The sequence below is a fragment of the Manis pentadactyla genome, chromosome 3, assembly GCF_030020395.1.
Source record: "Manis pentadactyla isolate mManPen7 chromosome 3, mManPen7.hap1, whole genome shotgun sequence".
NCBI lineage: Eukaryota > Metazoa > Chordata > Mammalia > Pholidota > Manidae > Manis > Manis pentadactyla.
Genome location: NC_080021.1, coordinates 220,138,018 through 220,163,007, shown reverse-complemented (window position 1 = coordinate 220,163,007; position 24,990 = coordinate 220,138,018). Strand labels below are relative to the sequence as shown.

The 24,990-nt window shown below is 54.2% G+C and overlaps 1 protein-coding gene and 1 long non-coding RNA gene across 11 annotated transcripts in view; one reads left to right on the top strand and one right to left on the bottom strand.

Moving 5' to 3' along the window:
- SEC16A (SEC16 homolog A, endoplasmic reticulum export factor) overlaps positions 1-23,130 on the bottom strand; it is a 32,404-nt gene extending 9,274 nt beyond the window's left edge. For 6 of the 10 annotated variants that reach the window (XR_008996706.1, XR_008996707.1, XM_036901482.2 and 3 more), the window contains exons 1-19: positions 21,704-21,861; positions 14,651-18,265; positions 12,914-13,050; positions 10,018-10,115; positions 8,835-8,961; positions 8,158-8,329; positions 7,877-8,048; positions 6,786-6,928; positions 6,115-6,176; positions 5,872-6,010; positions 5,345-5,590; positions 4,122-4,219; positions 3,664-3,745; positions 3,340-3,457; positions 3,120-3,231; positions 2,856-2,961; positions 2,080-2,220; positions 914-1,027; positions 466-658 (exon numbers count right to left, since the gene is read on the bottom strand). Coding sequence is in view for 8 of the 10 variants with exons in the window: in XM_036901482.2 (XP_036757377.2) it covers positions 466-658; positions 914-1,027; positions 2,080-2,220; positions 2,856-2,961; positions 3,120-3,231; positions 3,340-3,457; positions 3,664-3,745; positions 4,122-4,219; positions 5,345-5,590; positions 5,872-6,010; positions 6,115-6,176; positions 6,786-6,928; positions 7,877-8,048; positions 8,158-8,329; positions 8,835-8,961; positions 10,018-10,115; positions 12,914-13,050; positions 14,651-18,196 (5,806 nt within the window). In the remaining 2 variants the exon portion in view is untranslated. Of the gene's footprint in view, positions 1-465; positions 659-913; positions 1,028-2,079; positions 2,221-2,855; positions 2,962-3,119; positions 3,232-3,339; positions 3,458-3,663; positions 3,746-4,121; positions 4,220-5,344; positions 5,591-5,871; positions 6,011-6,114; positions 6,177-6,785; positions 6,929-7,876; positions 8,049-8,157; positions 8,330-8,834; positions 8,962-10,017; positions 10,116-12,913; positions 13,051-14,650; positions 18,266-18,809; positions 19,031-21,294; positions 21,490-21,703; positions 21,862-21,998; positions 22,160-22,994 lie in introns of those variants that run through there. The other 4 variants (XM_036901485.2, XM_036901486.2, XM_036901483.2 and 1 more) reach the window with 4 other exon arrangements.
- On the top strand, positions 22,309-24,755 carry LOC130683066 (uncharacterized). Its single transcript, XR_008996708.1, has 2 exons — positions 22,309-22,432; positions 23,324-24,755. It is a non-coding gene; the product is annotated as an uncharacterized LOC130683066 (long non-coding RNA).
- The last annotated feature ends 235 nt before the right edge of the window (positions 24,756-24,990 follow it).

The following is a 24,990-nucleotide window of genomic DNA, read 5'->3' as shown; positions in this document are numbered from 1 at the left end:
CACTTGCTACACCGCATGGCCACACTTCCTCCATCTGGGGATTGGAGAACCAATCACAAGAGCAGAAAATGCTCAAGATGCCAGGGCATCACTGGCTTGGGGAGAAGCCGAACACACACTTTCAGGGTCAAGGGTGAGGCAGTCCCTAGATGTGATGTGGGTGTGGGCTCCAACCTGCATACGACCCAACATGCGCTGGCAGACAGCCGCTGCTCAGAGCTCTCTGTGCTGAGCCCTCTGCTCCACCTCTGGGCCTCGGGCCACACACCCACTCGTACGGACGTCTAACGCCGTGAGAGCTGACAGGCTCGCCAGAGGAGGAGGCACAGAGGACAGAGGAGGCTGAGTGGGGCACAAGACGTGCCCGAGTCGGCTGGCAGCAGAACAAGCCCTTTCCACGGTCGGAAGCAGCTGTCCTGGGAGGCTGGTGCACGGGCCGCTGCTGCTCCCGTGTGCGGGGCTCACCTGAGGGCAGCAGCCGCACGCCCTGGCTGAAGCGCTCAGCGCTGGGAACAGGCGGCTCCAGCAGCAGATTGTCAGGGCCCAGGCCAGCTGGCGGAGGAAGCCCCCGGCCTTCACACTGGCCTGCCTCAGAGCTTGGTGTGCTGGGGCAGTGCCGGGGCAAGGCTCCATCCTGACTCCACTCCAGGGTGCCCTCCTATGGGGGAAACGCAGCAGGTGTTTCTGCCAGCCAGACTGGGCGAGTGTGCTGAGCACTGTCCCCACTGGCCCACTCACTCATCTCTGCTGGACAGCCTTTCCTTCCCCGAGAATCAGGACGTCCTGACAAACACACGCATTTCTAAAACTACACTGTTTACACCAAATGCCTACAGTGTGAAGGCAGCAGGGGCAGGAGCCACCTTGTCAGAACGTCTCTGTCCAGCCCGGCAACTTGGGAGCAAAGCCGCACCTTAACCTGCTCCTCCACGTGCCGCAGCCGAGCCAGCCAGCGGGGCTCCACGAAGGACTCCTCTTCCGGCTTCTCTTTCAGCTGAGGGTCAAAGAGTCGCAACTGGGAAGCGATCTAGAAACACACAGGAAAATAAGGCCCCCCTATTCCTACTGGGGAGGGCAAGCAAACAGTGTCTTTGAACCTACTGGAACCTGGGACAAGTGTGTCTTCAACGTTAAGTCAGATGCATGTTTTCAAGGAGCTACTTAGGTTTTTCTCAAGGCTTACGTGCCATGCCCTTCCCCATTCACGCATGACGTGAGTGATGAGAGATGACAGGGCCTGCCTACCATGTGGGAATTCACCACAGCAAGCCTCCAGTCTGTCTGTAAGGTCGGTAGTACCCAGCCCCACCTGGAACTGAGCGTGACCACTGCCACCATCTGACTACACACATCTGACTCATCCACACGCTGAAGTGACCTGGAAATGCATGCTCTGGAGGGCGGCAGGGGCGTGCGGAAGGGGGGACAGCGGGTAGGTGCACATGTGACCAGTCTGGCCTTGTGCTGAGTGCTGAAGCCGGGGAACAAGGACGAGGATTCACCATCCATTCTTTTTGTATATAGTGAGAGACTTTGCTACGTATGACATGAGCCGTTTCAAAAATGAAGCTCCCAAAGGGAGGAAAATATACTGAGCGGCCGCTTTGGTGCTGGGTGTCAGCATGCTGGGCACTGCCACGCCTGCCTTAGATATGCCTCACAAAGCTGTTGGAGGGTAGTCATACCTCCCACCTTACAGAGCAAGAGACAGAGGCTTGCAGTGGTGCAGCCAGGACCCAAACCCAGGCTGCTGGCCGCCAGAAGCTTTGCTGTTAATGCAGGACTACATGAGCTTCCCAGAGATGGGCCTTCCTACTCTGAAGCCGGCACTGCGTCTTGGCCTTGGCACAAGTGACATGCCAGATGGCAGTGCTAAGTGGCACGGCACCCAGCGTCTGCCCAAGGCATCCAGTACTGTGATTCGTTCAAGCCCCTACTAGTCCTGAGCGCGCTTCTTGTTATTTAATAACCTCACGAAGTCCGAATGGTCAGCTCAGTTTCCAGTCCAGCAGTCCTGCTAGGCCATGCTTTCTCCGCCCAAGTCAAGTGCCATGTGAAAGCCCTTTAGGCGGCTGTTACCTGGACCAGCTGGCTGATCAGCACAGGGGAGTGTGTGTGTGGCTGTACCAGGATGCTTTTGGCAATGACTTCACAGTAATGGAAGGCCTGGGTGGCAAGCCCCATCTCAGCCAGGCGGCAGGAGTAGATGAATCTGAACACCTAAAACAAACAAGCAAAGCTGTGCCACCCTGTGGCCCCCATCACCCTGCAGCTGCCCTACCCAATGGGAGTTCTGGACTCTGCGTGTTTCACCTGTGTCCACCACACCCTCCCTCAATGGTACTAGCCCCATTCCCCGAGATATTTAAGATTAAAGTAAATAGCTAAGCTGCTGACAAACTCACTTTTCCTCTTCAATGCCCTTAATAGAGCCACCAGAGCCCAGACCATGGAGGGCCATGGCTCAGCAAGCACTCTGGGACAGCCGCTTCTCACACAGCTGTAAATGGTACTGGGACCCTCTGTTCCTAGTGCTTCGTCACACTCATGTTTTACACACCAACACACACAAAATTCTGGCTCAGGCAACGCCCCATGATACTAAAGATAGCTGGCAGAAAGGAACTTGAAAGCAAATACTCAACATTATTAATATCTAAAATGTAAAGAATCAAACACAAAATCCTCAATTCAGCAAGGTTTAGCTCTCAAGCATTACAGATCAAATGTCTCCCCAAGAACCCCCAAAACACTTCATTGCTTTTTGCATAAGAAGAACCCCAAATGACTGGAGCCGTGCCAGCACTGGCCACCTCAAGTCAGAAGAACCAGGGGCCAGCGTGGCTCCCTCTTACCTGGAAACTGGGTAAGGAACACGTCTGTGCCCCAAGGGACTGGGCGTATTCATAGGCTTCTGTCCTCTGAATAGCTTCATTGGTTGCAAACTTTAAAAATGGCAAACTGTTGAGGAAACGAGTTATTTTAATCCTTGAGTAAGTTATCCAGAAGCGCGTCACACCACCTATACAGACAAGGCCACAGCCTTGGGCTCCGCTAGAGGAGGGGGCGTGTCCTCTCTAACAGACAACAGCTGCTGTTATGTTTATTCAATTCCTCACCTGTGGTTTGATCCGATTAAGACAAGTTTTGTGGTTTTCTTTGTATAAACCCCAAATCCAACCTGGGCCATGAGGTAGCAGAAGTGCGCGGCATCCAGGAGGCCCCTCGAAGCTGAAGCGACACGAAGCAGGCCGGCCGCGGTTACTGAGAGTTCTCCTGAAATAACCACAGCTGACGGGGGACACGGAGACGGGCCGGACAAGTGACACCCTGACCTACCTAGGGTGTCGCCCATCGTGACCATCGCCCTGGACTCCACATCCATGTTGCTGTTCAGGTTGGACAGAACCATAGCGAGGTGTGGCCTCCAGTCTCCCCACTTCTCGTCCCCACAACACTAAAGCCAGGTAGCAGCAAAACAGAACAAACCCTTATCCTGGGAAGAGTCCTTCTCATTTGCAACGGCAAAGCCCCATGAGCACAGAGGGGAAGTGAGGGCAGGACGGGCCAGGCCTGAGAGCCTGAAATGGATCTCGCCCTGCAGCAAGCTCCCTGGTGAGTGGGCCACGGGGGGACCTGGAGTGGGCACATCGCCACACTGACCGTGCACGCAGCAGGCATCCGCCCTGACATCAGCTGGTAGACGGTCTGCAAAGGGTCGTTGATTGGAAGACTGTTGGCAAACCTAGGTAGACAGAGAGAGACGTGACTCGGCCTGGTTTAGAAAACAGAACGCAAAACGTTAGCCCAATCTCCTCTCAGCCTCTTGAGTAACTGGACTGATGCTTAAACCTAGGCCAGGTGCCCCCACCTCAGTATTACAAAAAAGCTCTATGAGACAAAGACTAGGAAATTCACCAAGATTTCACAAAACTAAAAATCATGCAGTAAATTTTCTTTATCCCTCAGCAATACAACCCAAAGAAGAGGCCAAAGCAATTCCATGTCTGGCAGCACAGCAGCTCTTAGGATGAGAACGGGCCTCAGCTGAGCTGCCCAGTGACGCAGTACTGTGGCAGCACTAGCCAGCAATGTCCCATCTACACAGCAAGATTCTTTACCTGGTCATGACCCTGGCATGTGTCCGGCTGTCCGTCTTGCTTGCGAGTAACAGGGCGTGACCCCATAAGCCGCTTCTCATCGCTGACTCCAGTGCATCCTGCAAAGCATCCCAGCGGTCACCAACCGTCAGAGTGATGAGGTCCACAAGGAAGCACACGGAGAAGGAGGGCTTGGCCCCAGCTGACCAGCTTGGGCAGCGAAGGCCTCCCCAGTGCTCCCTGTTCAGAGCAGGCGGCCAGCTTCTCATTCTTCCCCAGCTGCACAGTACGGGGGCTGCAGGACTGTGTGTCCTCATGCAGCGTAAAGAGAACCCATGAATCACACACAGCACTGGTGTTTGCAGACTGTCCTCGCCACTGCGAGGAATGCCACAGGAACACTGACAGCCCCATTCCAGAATGGCACCAGGCCCCTGCAAGTACCTTCCCAAGGGGTGGACAGAGTCCTTCTGAATGAAGCCACCTCATCCGCAGTAACGTGGGGCACCCTGCAGCAAACCCCAGACTGGGAGGCCAACATTCGTCAAACCAAATAGTCCAGCCCATTTCCATGAGCAGTGAAACATCCCTGTTGAAATCACTATTTACCAAATGTGAGCTCAGCTTATTGTGACAGAGCAGTACCAAGAACAGGGCCTCTTGGACCCCTGCCACCTGAGCCAGCAGCCCGTGGCACGGCCCCAGTGCACTCTCTCAGCCTGGGGCTCCTCTGTCTGCACCACCAGAGTGGCTCCTGGGCAAGGTTCCGGCGCTCTCTCCTCCTCCTGCAATCCTGCCAACACCGCCTCCCTGCCCCAGGCATCTGACCAGTTCACAAGGGGCACATGCTCCCACCTCATTTAAGAGACTGAGGCCTTGTACCTAGCCATGCGAGAGTGGGTGACTCCATCTCGTGCACGTGTCTACCCCGGGACTTAACACGACACAGCAGGGGCAAAGCTCAGTAAATGCCCTTGACTGCTGAACGACTGAAAACCAAACCTGCAAGTCTTTCATGCAGCAATATTTACAAGAAAACCACTGTTAGCATCTTCACAGAAATGACATACGAGGTGCAGGACACTTCACAGAACAACAAAACCCATAGTGCCACATTATAGTCAAGATGCTGAGGCTCCCGAGGGCAGGGTTCTGTCCTCCTCCCATGGTTGCACCCTGGCCTGAGCCGCCCACAGCAGATACTGGGACCCACCTGGCATCCCACAGGCTCTGGGGCTGCTCACCTTCTTACGGCCATAAAGCAGCAGCTCTCTGAACCTCTCGGTTTCTTTCTCCAGAGTGCTGGTGGTGGTTGCCGGGCTGTCAGTGAGAAAAGAGAGCTGGGCCTCGCCGGACTCCTCCTCCTCCACTTGCTCCACAGCCTCGTTAGTGAAATCAATCAGGTTGGCCTCATTGGGTGACTTCCCAGGAAGCCACACTGTTCTGTGGTCTCGTAACAAGAGTTCTGCAATATCGGTTCCCACCACGGTCTGCAAGGGCCAGCAGGGGCAGGGAGCAGAATAGAAGGCTTCACTATGGACAAAACGTCCCACTCCCGGTCAGGCAAGGACCCTGAACAGGTCTCCTCAGATGGCACATTAGCGAGCCACAGGCACAAACTGCAGCTCTGACAACTGAGCTGAGGCAGGCAGGCTAGACTCCCTGACGACCCAGGAGTGGGCCCAAACCTCCCGTCTCCCCAAGCCACAAGCTCTGCCTTTCTCCCACTTCCCGAAGGATTCCCGGGACTAATGGCCAGTGAGAAACGTACCCCATTCTGTCTGCACAACAAGACAATAAAATTCCAAAGAAGACTTGCAGACTCTTTGTCAATTAAGTTTTCATTCTGCAAACATTTTGTAGCTTTCTTCTGTGCAAAACTGATAACATCCACTTTATGGGTGTCATCCCTGAAACAGAACACACATGCAGTGAACAGCAGCCCCCGCACTTGCAATGCCAGGCACAGTGACCGCCGACTCGCACGGCAAGGGCCCTTCCGCCAGGTACATACTTGCCAAGAGGGCCTGGGAACGAGCGCAGCTCCTCCAGCTCCGGTACGTGCTGCAGCAGGGTCTGAGGGGCAGGGGTGGGCACAGAGAGAGCCGCTCGTGGGGACAGGCACGCGCCAACCCTGTCTGCTGGCTGCATGGGCAGACACATCACAGGTGCTGTCCTTGGGGACAGCCACCCTTTGTGAAGGGGGAGAGGCCCTCCCTCACGAAGCATGGACATGTTGGGGCCAAGCAATGATCCTCAGACCTTATTTTAAGCAGTGAGATCCATTTATCACCCCAAACTTTGAAGCAGGGTCCCAATACATGTGACCCCAAAACATGTGACAGAAGAGCACCACTGGGGGTCATGTTACAGGTGCCATGTCAGCCTCCAGCAGCAGCCCCAACTTGCCCCAAGATCAGAAGGACCTCGGTCACTACTGAAAAATCACCAGCAAAATGAACACAAATAGGGTCCTCCCCCCAGAATCAGAAAAGGGGCTAAAGACAGAAAATGAATATGCAATAGAGCCAAGTCTAACTGACTTCTGGGAGAAAAAGGTTCCCGGGAACCTTCAGTCAAATGGAAGCTCCAACACAAGTTGGAGATAAAGACTGTAAAGTCCTCGGAGGGTACAGGAGCGGCCTGCACTGCAATGCAGAATTTCCACCCATGCTGTGGAATTACCTCCATGCTGTGAATTTCAACCAATGCAGGCTGTCCTTCCGAAGGCAGATTTGGAATCACTTTAATGAGCTGACCGCCAGGACCAAACCTGGCACAGATATGAGGCACGGAGAATTTCTCAGGAGAAGTTGGTCTTGATGGAACTACAATTAACAGCAAAGAAGAAACCATCAGCTTGTCAATTTTACTGCTTCTGAACTACATCAATAGCTGAGATTTCTGAGATGCCTGTATAGCTGAAACAATAAATTAGATCTATCACAATAAGTAGACCTTCAATTGGAAGTTACTAACTGTTAAACATCCTACTAAAAAGGAGAATCTAAGAGTATGTCAGAAAAATATTTAAATAATTAAGAACAAGGACCACTCTCTTCTGAAGAGAAAAACTCCTTGGAAACACCCCCAGGGTGCATTTTTCACTGGAAGACAGCATCTACACCTCTCCTGGTGGCTCTGCACCCCAGCTTTTCTATACAGGCCCAGTGCAGACTGGGCATCACAGATCATCCCCGAGAACAAGGAGGAAGACACCACAGGTCAAGAAGCAAGATTTTTGACTTAAATAACACATTAAGAAGGTCCATTGTTATATTTTAGAACTTTACATATATATTTCAAAGTTTTCTAAGAAATAGCATTTGAGTAGACACATCAGAAGGGAATCGAGAATGCACCACTTGTCTATGAATGAGTCTTTCAAGGGGAATTGGAAAGTTTTCTCCAAAAACTGCTTATCTGTGTGGTCAGCCCTTAGGAACATGACAACACTCTGCCCAAGAACGTGGCCATAGCCTATACTCAGAGTCGCCCTAAAATGGACACGATAGCCAGGCAGGGCAGCCCTCAGGCTCCTGAGCCAAACTACAGCCTGAGGGATGCTGGCAGCCCACTGGGACAAGCTGTCACTTAGGACGGGCATGCTATGAACAGGGGTCCTTACTCTGCAGGGACAGCTGGGCTGGGCCATCACCAATCCCCACCAGTCACACCTCACTGCCCCATCACAGGCTAGTGAAGCCAAGCCGCCCCATGGCATGGCCTGGCACCCCATGGCACCTGGGAGTGTGCAGGGCCTCGATCACACGCACCTTGCTCCACGGTGGGCCAGCTGGCCTCCACAGGGTAGTCGTACTCCGGGAAGGCCCGGGCCCTGCTGAAATCACTGTAGGCACTGTAGGCATACTCGCCATGGAAGGAGCCTGGTGGAGGAGGGGCCTCGTACGAACCGGCAGTCACGTGGTGATTTCTGTAAACCTGGCTCTTAGGAAACACACAGCAAACAGGGGTTGGGGGTGTGCATGAGTCCACCAGAAACACAGGTCGGACTTCAGGCCCCCTGCCAGAACAAGGCGGCAGAGAACGCACCCACCTGCTGAGAGTGGGCGCCGAAGCTGCTGCGGCGGCTCTGCACGCTGGCCCCGCTGCGCACACTGCCCCCGTCCGCCTCCTCCCCAGAAGGGTCCCTGTGGGGCTCGGGGTCGTCGTCAAAGCTCCCAGCGAAGCGAGGGTCGTACCTCCAGCGGTCCTCGTATTTCTCGAGCCTGGCGGGCGCAGCGGGGCAGAGGCAGAGCACACAGCACGGGAGGGCAGCGGGTGCTGCGGTCAGCACTGCTCACCAGCCAAGCCCCTCTGAGGCCACCCTGCCTGCCACCCTCTGGCAGCCTGAGCATTGATCTGAAGGACACTGGTCAGAGGCCCCCTCACACAGAGCCAACGCATGCCGAACCCAAGGTCAAACCCTGCGCCTCAAGACCTAGAGAAGCAGGCTGCAGGTTCCTCCCGGCGTGGCACACCTCGCAGACAGGGCAGCAGAGTACGCTGGCCCAGGGTGCCCGTCCTGAGGCTGGCTCTCTCTCAGCAGCCCAAAGCAGAGAGCACAGGAGGGTGCGCACACCCTCCACTTTCCGACAGTGCCCTCAATGTCAGCTGCTCACCAGGAACCCAAACACAAGCGTCACTCTTGGGTAGATTACAGACACAAGGGCAGAAACCCGAGGGCAGCTCTAGCTTAGGACCAACCCTCCTCACCAGGGCGTATTTACCAACCTGTCACCGTAAGCATAGTTCTCCTTCCTGTATGGATCGTATTCAGCATCATACCAGTACCTCCGGTCATGGGTGTGGGGATCCCTGAATCGAGAACCATAGTGGTACCGATCCCAGTGGCCTGAATCTGGAAGTGAGGGGTTAATAAAACAATCAGAATGAGATCTACTCTGACTTTCGCTGGACAAACCACGCCACCCCAGGACTGAAGAGCACTTCGAGGCTCTTAGAGGACCCAAACCTTCCTCTCGGGAATCAGCCGAACTCTGGGGCACGTCAACTGTGAGGTACTGGAATACCCACTGTGTCCTGCCTGTATGTGTGACACCTAACAGCCACGGGCTGTTTCTCCTCTCCATGTACATGATCAGAAAGGAAAAAAGGACTGAAAAACATCTCTGCTGAATTCTTTGTTCACAGCTACTACTTTTGATGAGTTAACTCTATATGAGTACAAACTTTACAGATCCCTTCTCTCTAATGTGGTTTAGAAAGCTTTAAGAAATACTCTCAAAACTAAAAGATTACTTTAAAAAAGCACATTCATGTTACAAACAAACAGGATGTACCATTTTTGGCAACCATGTGCAGTGCAGATATAAAAGGAGGAGAGGCGGCCAAGCAGGCTACCAAGGGCTGCAGGCCAGGACCCTCCACTGCCCTGAACACACAGGACACAGCCGGACAGAAGCGACCTGCAGGGCCAGGCTGCCCAGACGTCATGCTGCCTGACAGGACAGCCTTGAAACCGGCAGGGCCGCACCGGCAGTGGTGGTGAGAGCACCCTATGCCAGCCGCAGGCAGCCCGGGAGCACGTCAGGCATGGCCAGTGCGATGAGGAGCTGGATTCTCAGTTTTTCTACCTTAATCAACAACACAGTCACATGTGGACAGACTGCCCTAGAATCACTGATAATTATGCTTTGCTAGAAAATCAAAGAATGCTGCTAACACGATAAAGACACAATAATGCTACAGTGAAGATGTAATTTCTTAATGAAAAATAGCAATATAATTACTTCCAGATGCAGATTATTTTCAACTACCTTGGCTCTTGGATAAAACATACAGGGACTAATGGAAGGGAAGCTTTCCTGAGAAATCCCCAGAGCGGTGCTCCAGCCTACACTGGCACCCAGACCCACATCTGCTAGCCGCCAGCTGTCTCAGCACCCAGACGTACCTCCGTAATCATACTGGCTGGAGTACCAGCTAGCATAGTGGTCACTCTGACTGCTCCATCCACCCCTGGTGTTATAGTGACCTTCAGGGTAACCGTGCCTGAAAAACACACAGTGCTGTAGAACACAATTGCCTATTTTTTGAAACGTGACAAGCTATCAGCCAGTACAAACTATAACCATAGCAGCAGGCATTCATCAAAATGCTTTGGTTGTGAAAAACTCTTATCAGGAGATCCAAAAGAGTAGCAATGATGAGATTATGGGATTCTCTACCATACAGCTTATTAAAATCCATCCCTTAAAGAACTAAAGTGGCGTTCAGCATAAAAGAATGGAGCCCTACAGGGTATTATGCTCAGTGAAATAAGCCAGGCAGAGAAAGACAAGTACCAAATGATTTCACTCATCTGTGGAGCATGAGAACAAAGAAAAACTGAAGGAACAAAACAGCAGCAGAATCACAGAACCCAAGAATGGACTAACAGTTACCAAAGGGAAAGGGACCTGGGAGGATGGGTGGGAAGGGAGGGATAGGGGTGGGGAAGAAGAAAGGGGGCCTTACAATTAGCATGTGTAATGGGGGGAGCGTGGGAGGGCTGTGCAACACAGAAAAGACGAGTAGGGATTCTGCAGCATCTTACTACGCTGATGGACAGTGACTGTAATGGGGTGTGTGGGGGGGGACTTGGTGAAGGGGGACCCTAGTAAACATAATGTTCTTCATGTAATTGTAGATTAATGATAACAAAAAAAAAAAAAAAGGAATGGAGCCTTTTCTGGGTTCTCAGTGCTGTAGTCCATAAATGCCAATGCCAAGCAGATTCTCAAGGTTTTGATATTGTGCTTAATGGTAGCCAAAAGCACCGAGCCAGCCTACTGTGATGCCCTGTACACAGACTGCGCCCTGGCCTCTGGGAGGATGAAGTACACCAGGCACTGGGCTACCGCTGGCTTGGTCCCATGTGTCCCTTGGAGCTGCCTGGCACAGGATGTGAAATGAGCCTGGTCAAGGCCAGTGTCACAGACCAACCTTTGGCTCTGAATCTCACTGGAACTTGGCAGGAAGACCAGGCACCAGACATTTGGGGCAGTGAGACTCTTGGAAGGGCTTAAGAGCCTTTTTCCTTTCTATGAGCAAGTTTTAGAGGATGTTTGCTCTTTAAACTGTGGTTTCTCTCATGCCCCTACAGGGACACCTCTCTCAGCCAGCCTGAGGGCTGGGCCAGTGCAGTCCCTCGAGGCCAGCCTGTAACAAGGGCACCTCCACCAGCTCAGCCTCAGGAACACCCACCTGGCTCTGGGCGCCCTGGGAGAGCACTCCAGGCCACGCCCACCCACAGAGGGGAACGCCTGCAAATGCCACTGGGGGCTCCAGGAAAATGACGAGAGGGGCTGCAGAGCTGGGAAACACTGCCCCCTTGCTGCCCAACCCCAACCCCACTTGTCTACCAGCGGAAGTAGGTTCACAAACGACAGGTATGTTCGCACCTGGAGCAACTCCTACAGGGACCAGGTCACACTGGGCACAAGAAAGACAGATGAATGCTAAACACCCACGTGGGGGCGCATGCGCCATGCACTCTCCCAGAGCAGGAGGTGTGCACATGCCACGCACCCCCAGAGAGTCAGGAGAAAGCAGAGGCTGCGCTATCACAAACAGGTGTAAGGACGCTGAGAAGACCCAAACACTGTGAGCAGGGTGACAGGACCACTCCCGTGTAACCCAATGTGGCCACTGGTCAGGTGTCTTCTCAAGCATGAAGCCATCTCCAGCCTCTTGAAATTAATTGCTATGTATACCTGCGGGTGGGCAAGTGGAGGGAAAACCAGAATGGCAAGATGCGTGGCTCCGCCCTCTTCTATTTCCATCTCTCAGGCTCTAAGAAGCAGCTGCCCATCGCTCTCACTGAATCAGAATGCTTATTCTGATTTCAAGCCCCACTTCCTCAGGGGACAGGGCGATACGCAGGAGCTAAGGCCCCAGAAGCTTGCTCACAGAAGGCGCCTAGCACGCTGGGCTACAGGCAGGTCAGTGTGTCCTCTGGAGCAAGAGAGGCCAGCTGAGCAGGCATGGGCTCCCAGAGGCAGAGCCGCGCCCTCAGACAAGCTATCAAAGACGTGAAGAGCCAGTGCAGGGAGCTGCCCAGACCTTCTCCCTCCTGGGTTTAAGCTGCCACATACCATGTAGCAAACCCTGGGCCTGTGAGACCAGCCACCCCTCCAGCCTGAGGAGAGGCCGCAGGCAAAGGCTAGGAAGGGCAGGTGGGGCCAGACACGCTCAGGGCCCCACACCGTCACTCCTTTCCGGCCCCGGTGACACCCAAGTGCGGGACTCGGACTTCCTTAAATTCTTACTCAGCTCGAGGTGTGTGCCAGGGCTCTTTCAAAATCCCTCACCTGGAATTGCAAAAGGGAGACACTCAGGACAGAGACATCGGGGTCTGCCAGCATGGTAGGTGGTGCTGGGGATAGTGCACACTTTCAGGCTGACAGGCCGCTCTGCGCTCCGGCCCAAGAGCGCAGTCCTGTGACCCGCAGTGGGGAGAAGCTGCTAAGGCCTAAGGTCCCTGAATATTCGGTCAGCCAACCACCAGAGCCACGTGTGCCTCTGCAGTGGGACAACGGCCTGGTCTGGGGAGGAACCAAGCATGAGGGCAGTGGTGGCTTCCTGGTGGTCTCACGTGGGGTCTGGCCCAACCAAATGCTAGCAGACAACATAGTTGTCATTGTGTGGTAGTGTACTTAATTCGTTCATCTTAAAAAATGCATCCTGCAATCTGCCCCTGCTGATAAAATGTAAACACGTATTAAGCAGATTTATGTAACTCTTCACAAAAACAGTCTTTTTCAAACCAGTAAGTTACTACCATAGCCAGCAACTCAAATATCAATCACCTGGCAGTTGGCCGGTCCGAGCAGTGGCTTGCCCGGGAGCTGGGCCGCTCGGGCTCAGGGTAGCGGTGGTTGTCAGCATAGGTGGACGCAGCACTGTCATAGGGCCTATATCTGGGTTCATACAGGCTGTACATGTCCTGTTGGAAGAAGGGTTTGTGCAACATTAGATACCAATGAAGAGCCAATCTACCAAGCAGCTGGTGCCAGCTCTAAACAGTGTAGGTGACAGCCCTCCAGGAGGAGTGCTGGATGAGGCTTTTCCTTGAAGTAGAACAGCAGAAAACCGAGAAAACAAAACCCTTTCTAAAGTGGCCCGCCCAGCCCTGCTCAGGAGCTGGTCAGCATGTCAGCAGGCAAGCCCCAAGGGCTCTGTCAAGCTTCGGCCCCGAGGTCTCCCACACAAGCTTCCGTCCTGCTCCAGATACCAGGTCAGGGAAGTGAAAGAGCCAGGGCTCCATTGGAATGGGCCCTAAAGCTACAACACCCCAAAAAGAGGGTCCTGCTTTATCTCCACAAGGCTTCCAGCCTGTTACAAACTGACACATCATCACAGCTCTGTCCCTAAGCAGTGGCCACGTGAGGACCTGACACAGGTGAGGTACCCCAGGAATGGCTGGAACCTGTCCTTCGTGTCTAAGAGCCTGACTCTCTGTCATCCCCTGGCAGAGAATAAGAAATCACGTAAAATGGGTTTGCTCTGCCCACTCCTGGAGACCACAGTGACCCAGAAAGGCAGAAGGGAGTGGGCTTCCAAAGAAGTGACACTGGGCTCCTGGCTGGAATTGCTGGGATGCAGAAGTGGCTGCTTGTTCAAAGGACCCACAGCAGGGACACGGCCCCCTCATGCCCTGCCAGCCACCCCTGGGCTCTCAGCAGATCTTAATTCCCTCCCATGGAAACACAAGTCTGTGGAGCCCCTTTGAGGATAGAGACTTTGCCGGCCTCAGTACTTAGATGTGTTCACACATACACCAAGATGGTCAAAACCCACAAGTGGGGCACAGCCGCCCTGCGCCCCTCTGCCCACAAGGTCTTCTGTGCACTGCCCTCCCGCTGGGCCACCTGCTGTAGTTAGTAGGTTTCAAACGTGGTGAGTCCACAACCTTCTACCTCAGCCGACCCTGGGGGACGCTGAGCCAGGACTAAAGGGGAAGGGAAGTTGGTAACCCACACATGCACTTGGACCATGCCTTTTCAAACTAATGCAGGATTAAACAGAACTTAATGTAAACAATGTCCATGGGCTTCCATCACATGAGAGGAGGCAAGAACAAGCTTCCTGTGCGGAGAGCGGGCCCTCCGCTGAAGGCGGGACTTACAGGACCAGCTTTCCTGCTGCCTCTTCGGTAGTGTTTTATGTCAGACTGCACAGAAGGCTGCAGAGGCTGTCCCAGCATCCCCGGGGTCATGACTCAAAACTCTGGCTCTGCAGAGCCGGTGGGTATGACAGGACACAAAGGGCTTTGTCACAGCACCTGGTGGATGCTGGGCTCCACAAACATTAGGCAGGAAATCTATGCAATTCAACGAGTGACCACACAGCGTGAAGGTCCAAGAGGCAGGCCGTGCTTCGCAGAACAGGCCCTGAGACTAGGAGCACTGCCCCCATGAGGTGGTGTGTGAACTGGCGTTCATGGGTCACTTCTGAACTGCCCAGCAAAACCCTGCCAAGGAGCACAACCCCAGAGAAAGAAACCACCGGCCAGAGGGTTCCACAGGCCAACAGCTCAACCCTACCTGGTAATAGAGGGGAGCCGTGCCAGGATCCAGTGGGTACAGTGTAGGGTACTGGGACAGGTAGCCGTCATACGGGGGTCTGTAGTAGTAGTAGGACGCCAAGTCTGGAGGTGGTGGTGGCAGCCACTGCTGGTCCGACCGCACAGCTGCCTGGCTCGAGCTGGTGGACACAACTGATGCGCTGGACGACCGAGGCGGCCGAGGCAGTGGCTGCTGACCTGTGTCCCCTGGAGCTGGACTTGCAGGTGGCTGGACTGGGTGTGGGGGCTGTCCCTGTGCTGGACTTCCTGGGTCTGAAGGTTCTGAAAACACCGCTTTGGGCTCCTGTGGGGCTCTATCCAGGCCACACTGGTCCTGCGCATCTTTTGTCACCTGCTGGTAGAAATGGTCTGGGTTATGCGCCCCAGGGCCCGGTTGTTTGGGATGATTGGTGACGGTTTGCTGACAAGGTGGGCCATCAGAGTGGGCCGGGCTATGTATTACCACAGGATTTTCCAGAGTCCTACTTAATGTCAAGTCTGAGGCTCCTGGACTTTCTTCCCACTCACTGGAGAGATGGGCCTTATTACTTTCGGGTACCGAGGTATTGTTTGCAGGCAGCACTAGCATCACACCGGTGCAACCAGCAGTGCTAACCACCTCAGGAAGCATGTTCTCAGCATTATGAATCTTCTGACTTTCTGGAACTAAGTTCTTTGGAGCTGGGTGAGGTGGCGGCTGAACCAGCAAATTAGAAGGCTGATTAGACACTGGTTCAGAAGTACCAGAAACTTGGGGAAAATTACTTTGGGCGACATTGTTTGGCAGAGGCGAGCAGATCAGCAAGCCGGCTGGACTCCCAGACAAAGGAGCATTTTCTCCAGAATCACCCTCATCAGCCCGGCTGCTTAGCATGGATTTATCCCCCACCAAAGCATCTCTCCAGGACTGGTTCTTCTCATTAGGGCTCGATAAGGACACAGGAAAATTAACGGGCTGAGCCAAGTTACAGCTGTAATCAGGCTGGGCAATCAAGATTGGTTGATCTTGCAAAGATTCTGTGGGTGGCGAGGATAACAGACTGGCGTAACCAGAACTTGCCTGTGATGGGAGAGCCTCCTCTTCTCCTGTTTTGGGGGGGTTCTCAAGGTTCTCAGAAGTGCTGATGCCATCCACGTTCCGCAGAGGTGGGCCAGAGCCTGCCGGCTGTGGCTGTGGCACAGACCCGCTCTCGTCTGGAGGCTGAATCACTTCGTTCGGCTGTGGCTGTGCGGGCACGTGCAGTGCGGGAGCGGCTGGGGCCAAGAGGACATTGCCTCCAAAATCTGGCAGCTCGTTCTGTGCCCACAGAGTCGTTGCTGGACTCTCACACTTCATGGCTCCCTGAGCCCTGGTCAAGGGCCTTTTCTCAGGGGTGGGCAGCACAGTCTCCAACAGAGGCCCACCGGCGTGTGGAAGCCCCAGAGCAACCTCTGCAGGTGTGGTAAGAGGCAGAGGAAAGAGCTGGGGAGCAAAGAGGGTCTCCATGTCATCCGGCGGCTGCTCCAGGTTGCCAGGAGAGGAATCGGGCAGTGCGGCGACCGGTCTGTGCCTCTGCTGGGCAGAGGCCCCCCTCACCTCCCCCACCACATTGGCACAGTCTGCGTCGACTGGTTTCACTCCAACCAAGTGGGATTTCACAGGTTCAAAAGAACTATTTGCGCTTGTCTGAAATATTCCCGCAGGTTTTGGGGGGCTTGGGGTTGAGGGCTGGGACAGGCTGCTGTGGTGACTCTGGCTTGTGGTGGTCTCACCTTCGCCTCCCACGGGAGAGGAATCAATCTGCTTAAAAAAGCTGCCTGTGGCCTCGTCCTCAGGCTTTCCGACTTCTTGCTGAATGAAGGTGCCCACCAGGTCTTGCGGTCTGGCTGTGCCTGGGACACTCCTGTGGCTCTTGCTGCTGTGACATGATGACATGCTATCAGGTCGCACAGGGTGCAGCGTCACATCCAGGGCCTCGAGATTTGGGCCCTCGCTTCCTGCATGGCTGGCAACACTGAGCCTAGGGGCAGCCAGCCCAGGGAGGGGCCCACATCTCAGCGGATCACTCGGGGAGGAAGGACCCAAACTTAGGGGCTCACTTGGCAGAATTTCTTGATTCTGTATGAATTCTAGGTTCTCAACATTCTCACATTGGGGACCGCGAGCGTCGTGAGTCCCCACACTCGCTGTGCCCCACCCCACACCCACAGCGGCATTTTTACTGGTTGGTTTATCAGGCTGGACACCTGCAGATGGAGAAAAATAAGGTTGCAGGTCTCCCTGTTTCACGGTCTCAGCGTTGGAACCTTTGAGGAATGCCTGATAAACGCCACCTGCTCCCATGTGTGCAGGAGGACGACCAAGTCCAGGGCTTGGGGAGAAACCGTCAAAGTCAGACTGACCTGCAAAGCCTGGTTTTTCAGAGGAGAGATTCTCCTCATTTTCTGTCTCTCCCCCTTGGAAAAACATGGAAAGAGCGCCAGAGTCCACATCTGGCAGGGCCCGGCTTGCCCCTGTCCCCGGGGAGTAGTGCAAATGGCTTTCTGGGCTATTTCCCTGAGAGAGGGGGTTAACAAGAGCAGGGTCTGGCAACTGGTCTTTATTCACTCCTGGATGCGCCCTGAATTCCTGGCTTGCCCGAGTACTCCCAGCTCTGGAATTCCGCCTGAATACATTCTCAGGATCAAAGTCATTTGCTGAATGGCTTCCACTTTGCAGGTAGGCCGCCTCATCTCTCCCTTCACTGGCCCAGGGTGCTGTTAAAGACACCAGCGCGGTGTGGTGCTCGTGGCCAGGACCCTGGTGTGGGCTGGACGGGGCAGGGAAGCGGGAAGCGCTGGAGGTGTGGGGAGCCATGGTTGGAACAGGTCCTTCGGAGCGGGGCCGATACTGCTGGCCTGGGGGCTGTGAGCCTCCCTGCCCAGGTCCCCACTGCCCTGGCACTTGATGACGAGGCTGAGAGAAAAGAGAGGATGCTGAGGGGGCCACAGCGGTGTTGTGTGGGTTCTGCCTGCTCAGGGCTCTGTCAGGCCCAGGCACGTTCCCAGGACCCGCTCCTGGAATGTACCGAGGAGGGTATAGTGGAGTCTGAACTTCGGGCTCTGAGCTGGGAGTGACCTCAGCACTCCTGTTCGACTCAGGCCCTGGTGATGCTAAAGGGTTCAACATGCCAGTAAGCAGACTGGCCTCTGTTCTGGGCTGCAACAGAGACCCCAGCAGAGGCTCCTGGGGTCCTTGCAAGCTGTCCCTGGCATCTGCGGGAGGCACAGGCAGACCAGAGTACTGAAGAGGCGCTTGTGCAGCTGGGCCTTGCAAAAGGGGCAGGCTGATTTTGGATGAACTGCCCAGTGAAGTATTTTGAAGCGCCTGTCTGCTAAAAGCAAACGGATCCGTTACTGGCTGCAACGGGCAAGTTATCGGAGCCACGGGAGCGTTATTGTTCGCCTGTCTCCTATATGGACTGCGAGACCAGAACGTGCCCTGAGGATTCCTGGCTGGAGGTGGTGCAACCATGCCTGACGGGACTGCCTGGGGCGGCGGCTGCATGGTTGCTCCCTCGCAGGATTAGATGTTGCTCACAGAAAGAAGCAGGATACAGGTTCTCCTTAATTGTGACTGAAAGAGAAAAAGAATGAATTACCAATAAACCCCATACAATCAAGTTCCTGGCTGCAATCAGAAAAACTAAGAAAAAAAGAAAAAGACAACATAGTTTTGGTCATTTAAATCCCAAGGGACACATCACCCCCACCCTCCAGGAGTGCCAGAGGGAGCAGAGAAGCGGGCTGTGCCCTGAGTTCGTGCAGTGACTTCAGCAGAGTCACTGTCCTTCTCTGGGACTCGGTCCCACAGCTCTGCTCGGCGCCCACACGGAAGGCCGGCTGCCTCTGTGATGGCCCCGCCAAGCCGGGGGACGGGGGAAGAGGCGGAGCTAACTGCCAGGCTGAGGTACTACCAGGTGTGCACCTCAACGTATTCCCGCCAGCAGTCACCAGATCCAGAAAGAGCCAACTCCTCTACTCAGACGGCGTATCATTCTTTTCATACAGATTAATTTTAAATCTTGAAAGGAAAACAAAAGCTTGAAATTTGCTCCTCCATGTTCTTTAATGAGAGAGTATTACAAAGCACAGAGTAATACAAGTTGAAGAATAAATACCTGAAGTATCTTCCTCTAGAATGCCCTTTATCCCCCATGGAAGGGGTCTCAGTTTTTTATGTGGCAGCCTGGATACCACCAGCAGAACAAGTTGCCTCTGACGGCCGGAGCCGTAACAACTATGCCTCGGAGGAAGATCCCAAGTACACTTAAAGCAGCTTCGAAACTGACCAACTGACTTGACGCAAAAATTTTCAGTAATAGGCACAGTGCCAATGAACCTTTTATAGAAAACAAAGGCACAAAAATCCTCCTCACAGTGTTTTTTGTTTTTAAATAAAATACATTGAGTATAACCTCGAACAGTTAATCTGTACTGTTAAGATGAAAATTCAAGTATATCCCTTTACAAAATCCCTTCTTGTGTGTCCGCCCTTTTCCCTAGCACTGCCCTCCCAAACAAACAGGAAGTTTAGCCAATCACAGAGAAAAATAAACACAAAGGGAGAAATGGTGGTAGGACTCTGAAGCTCAATCCACACATTGTTGCAGATGTACAATGTCTCTGTCCTTGAAAACCCGGTAACCAGATCAAAGAAAGCACTTAGGATGTACTTTTGAGACAAAGTTATGGGCAAACCTAAGTCTCTATCCCTACCTGAAAACCAGTCCTGTGATTTCTTAATTTGCTACTTCTGCCTGCACCTACTCTTCGGCCAACAGGTAACCCTCTCCGACTGACAAGCACTTTGAAGCTCACTCAAATTTAATGGACTGTATCAGGAACAGCATCACAGACTTTGTTTCTAAGCTGTCATCTTAAAGAATGTTTATGGTTCAGCTTTACGGGGACTAGGGGTGGGACAGCAGGGCTCTTCCTCTTACCTGTGAAATAGGTGCGCGGACACCTTCCAGGACACAACTTCCTCCTTGTAAGGCTTCTGCAGGAGACCCTCAACTATTCTAAGCTGCTTAAACACAAACAAAAAACCACAGAGCACAGGCCTAGAGGACTTATTCATCAGGTGTCATGTGAGAGCAAGACTGGGTGCCCAGCTGAGTGGCTCCAGGGCACCACTCATCCTTCTGCGACCCAGTTTCCTCATCAATTAAACAAGGGAATCAACACAACAGTTTAGAAGGCCCCACCAGATTTAATCTTAGGAAATTTACGCACAGTGAATCTGGGACCTCCCTAATTCCTACCACTGTTAAATAGGGAAATGTTATCTGAATATCTAAATTTCACAGATCTATATGTAAATGTTTTATTTGCAAAAACTATTATTTTCTCAACTGCTGGACTAAACACCATTTTATAAGCAAACACTGTCACTTCCCTACAGAGTAGCATCCCCTGCCACAATCAATACTTTCTAATTTAGCAAAAGCCCAGTTTCATTTGGGACAATCTTGTGACATGAACATTACTCTTTTGATATTTTTTCTCTATTCACAAGCAGAAAAACCATGCAAAAACCATGCAACTGCCTATCATTTACCAACTGAGCACAGGGACATTTATTCTGTCTACAAAGACATTCTGTGCCCTCAGGTCATTGAACTTTTAAAAAGGCAGACTGAGAGACCAGCTGCCCTTCTTGGAGGCACATTACTTATAAACCTAGTCCTTCAACCAAAGTGCCTTGTATCTGTATGACATACTTGAGCACAACCTGTCTTCAGTAGAAGTTCCCGGCTACTGAAGCTATAGGCTTAAAGCACACTTCTCTGCTCCCAGAGCCGCTGCCTCGAGCTGTGTGTGAACCGACAGAAGCACCTACCAGCGAGTTCCCTCTGCCTATAATCTCCCTCTCAGCAATGGCTACAGTGACATCCCTGTCAGATTACGGGGCACCTGACACAAAGACGCCAACTCCAACTTTTCTAAGTACAGAGCCAAATTCATTTAGATGTTAAAGAAAAAGAAGGGGGAATCTATAAACGCTGCTAAAAATGATAGAAGATCCAGAAGGACACGCGGACATGCAGGAAAGATGTTTACAGAGGAAGGAATCCTATTACAATTTACACTACCCTAAAGGAAACTTCCAGTTCAATTCTGAGACTTCGTGCAGCAACTGCTGTTAAGGGTGAATGAGTCACAAGGAACGAGAAAACAGCACGAGTTTGCCTCTGGCCTTATCTGTGTAAGATAAGAGCGCTGAGGACCCTCAGAAAGGTGGGGGGAAACTGCAAGGTGGCTGGTCAAGCTGAGAACTGCAAAAGTATCACTCTGGGAACAGCTGTCTGTCACTTAGTTTGCCTCTTGCCATAAGTGAGGAGGATATACCTTCCTGGTTAACACCTGCATCATATATGTGTTTAAATCCAAATCTTAATAAGCAACTCTGGCCAATCTCCAAGCCATTCAAAGTGTTTTTAGATGAAGCAGCAGAAACTGATTTTAAATGGCTGTGGTGTGTCCAGACGCTCTACTGTAACACTTCCATCCCAAAAAGGGCAGGCTGGTTCACCGGCTACCCTAAACGCAAGGCCCGACCTCCGTGCAACATCTTTACCACCTTGCCAAGAAATTACCAACAGACAACGATGCTGCTCCTCGGTCCAAACGTAAACCTGTCTCATCACCAGCACGGCTCGGTAGAAATCACACCCAACGAGGGCAAAACTTCAGAACCTTGGAAGCGAAGGACACGCTCCACGGATATTTTGTGTCTGTACTCTTTAAAAAGTTGCAGGTTCGGCCTATCTTCCAGCCATTCCAACAACCCTACACGAAGGCCACCAAGGCCAGGGCGAGCGTCAGCACCGCCGGGCCCACACCTGCCAAGGACCCGGCCGCCGCGGCGGGGTCCACGGGCCGGCCGCGTCCCCGGCCCGCCCGGCCCCGCAGTCCTGCCCGCCCGGCGGCGCCCCGGAGACCCGCCGTCCGCTCCGGGCTCGGCCGGGCCTGGTCCGGCCGCCGCCCCCCGCCCGCCCCCGGTCCTCACCGGCGCGCGGCCCCTCCGCGACCGTGGGCGCCGGCCCCTCAGGAGCCGCGGGCGGAAGCCGGGCCGCCGGCGGCGACGAGCTCAGGAACGGCAGCCGCAGCAGCCATCTTACCACATCCGGCTCCGGTACCGCCGCCGCCGCCGACGTGTCCGGTCGCGACGTCAGCGCGCGCCGCGCCCCCCAGCCCCGCCCCGGCCGCTGCCGGGCGCGGCTCCGCCCCCGCCGCGCCGCGCCGGCGCCCGGTCCCTCGCCGCCCGGCCCTGGTCCCGCCTCTCGCCCCGCCCCCTCGCCCACCTGCCGGCCCCGCGAGCGGGGGCCGCCCCAGGACGTCGTCCTGGCTCTTTCTGTCTTTCCTCGTCTTAGGACGTGACAAGAGTCGAGATTCTTCAGTCAGAACCAAGTGAGGAACCGGTTTCGAGCGGCCGGTACCGGCAGACGCACCCCCCGAGAACGGCTATTCGGCTGGGCCGAGAGCCCGAGCGGTGCCCCGGCGCAGGCGCGTTCCTCCCATTCTGTCGTGGGATGCGCTCGAAGGCTGAGAGACCGGCGGAAGGCGACCGCGCAAGCGCGGGCCGCCGCGGCGGACTGCGCTTGCGCACCTCGCGGCGGCCCGCCGGTTGCCTGGTTACGGATGATCGCAGCTCTGTATCCCGGATGTGCCGCGGAAGTTCGTTCCAGTCCCCGCCGATTCTCGGGGGTGTAGTACCTGGGAGAGTCTGACAGTACCGGTCAGTGTCCACTGCCCGCTTCGGGGTCGTCCTGTCCGACCCTCGGCCGCCCTTCCCCGGCCCCCGCTCTGCCCCGGCTCAGCAGTCACCTCCGCCGCGCCCCGGCACTTCTCCGCGCACACCCTCGGTCCGGTCCTTTCCGTCCTCCGGGCGCTGGGCGCGCAGCCCCCGGTCTCTTGTGTGCCCCAACCTCCGTCAGGCCCCCGACTTCTCCCCGTGAGCAGCGGCTCCCTCTGAGCCCAGTCCTGTCCCCTGAACCGCGGAGCCGCGTGAACTGGGGCCCAGGCTTCTATTCCATATTCCCGACCATTGTTAGTGGATCTTTGTGTTCAATGAGCGCGACCCGAGGTTCTGCGGTCCCGAGTGACTAACTGGCCTGCCCAGCCTCAGCCTCCTACCGCTCTCCGTGGCTGCCTTATTAGTGCGCCCCCCGGCAGGGACAATCGAAGCACTCCCACAAGGGTGTTTGGGAAGAGACGGTGCTGCCACTTGTATCATTTCCCAATGAGAAAAGGGAGGTTCAGGAGGTAAGGAAGCAGCCAGCCAGGCCCGGCCCACTCACCTGCACACCTGCCTGGCAAGAACGGGGAAGAGCAGCAGCCTGCCCCACTTGCCTCAGCTCCTTGCAGCCAGCACAAAGGGTGGCAAGTGCCCATCTGATTGCATCACCTGCTGCCGCTGCTGTAGCAGCTAAAGGCCTACCTGGGGTGGGAGGACACCCTGGTCCCGGTGGGGCCCAGTGGCCCTGGAAGAAGGAAAGAGTGTGATTTGGATATTTGTTTGCTATGACGCTGGCGAGGGAGCAGCCACGCTGTCAGAGCCCCAGGTGGGTGTGGGGAGTTTCAGCCCATCTGACGTGGCTACTCTGCTAAGCTAACATTTGCCTTGCAGAAATCGAGTTCCCAGCCTGTTTCAACACAGAACACGTGGTAGAATTCAACCCTGGCCCCACCACCCTTGATCCATTTGTACCGGGTGGTCACCGTGCTCTGCAGCCACTTTGTCCCAGCAAACTACTCACGGAGAGCAATGGCATCGTCAGCTCCCCAGAATGAAGGGAGCGCAGAGGCAAAAGCACCAACTCTCCCAGGCTCAGGGCTTTCGCCTCTTCCCTCTCATGTTAAGTTCCGAGGGCCTAAGGGCTAGCCCAGACCTGCCTCCCTGGTGTTCTGAGGAGCCTGTGGTCAGCCTTAGCGGGCTCTATCCTGAAGATACCACAAGCTGCAGAAGCCAACACAGCCTGGGCAAATGCAAGAACTCCAGACCCCGGGCTGGAATGTTAAAGAGGCAGCATTGTATTTGACTTCTACAGGGTGACAAAAAAGCTGTGATCAGCACGGTGAACCTGAAAGGACCTTGGGACTTTCTTTTTCCCTCCTCGCTCCTGCTAAGCCTTCAAGCACAGACCGTCTCTGGCTCCCAGCTATAAGTAGCCTGGTGTGGAGGAGAGGATTCCTGGCCCACAGCCGAGCCATCAAGCCTCAGGCCCTGGAGGCCAGGGCTCTGAGTCACAGACCCTCCTCTTTAAGGCCCAGCCTGTTACCTAGGTGTTATATGCCCTTTGTCAGCTTCCTTAACCTCCCTGAGCAGCAGGCCTAACCTGGGGTTCTAGCAGGGTGAGCACCTGGACAGTTTGGGGACTGAAAGAGAGTGCTGTTGATACATGTGCTTGGACAACAGCCATGAACAGGGACTATGGCTGGGATGTAGGGTGACTCTGGCTGCAGAACATGCAGGGGCCTGTGCCCAGGAAGGGTGCTGCTGGGGCACCATAGTTATTCTTGAGGAAGCTTCCTTCCCTTTGCAATGTCTACTCCTTTCTCCCTTCTCCTGATCCCTCCCCTGGCTCATACTTGGAGGCTGGATACATGTCACCACCTCCCTGAAGTCCCCCTGGGTGGACTAGAATCAGCCACTCTTTCCTGGGGGCAAAGTTGTTAGTTTCTCATGTAAAGCTCCACGACCAGAGCTGTAGTCACATTACCCAGAATACTTAGGACACAGGGCTGTGCCCTTGCCAGGACAATGGGCAGAGGCTATGCCAGAGAACTCGGCTGTCCTTGTCATCATTACAACACTTTGTTACATATTGTCATAGTGTGTTTTCGATATCGCCAAAGTCGACCTCACCATTAGCCTGCGTCATGCAAGGAGGCTGCCGCTGAGCACCTTACAGGGGACTCTGCAAACCCAGGTGGACGCAAAGTCTCGAGTACATGCCAGAGTGCCAAGAATGTAAACTATTTCATTAATAACTTTATTATGTGTTGAAAGGGTAATATTTTGGATATATTATTTGAATAAAATACATTATTAAAATCTATTTCATATGTTGCCCTTTGTTAATGTAGCAACTGGGAAGTTTAGAGTTGCACATATGGCTGGCATGTTTCCATCGGACAATGCTGGACTAGACAGTGAGCACTTCGTGCAGGGGGTCAGGGGCCCCGCTAGTCAGCCCCAGCTGGGGGACCTGTAGCCTCTCGGGCTGGGGAGCTAACCACAGGCAGCAGGCAGTCCTAGAAGGAGCCCTGGGGGAGGCGGCCACAGTCTCCATG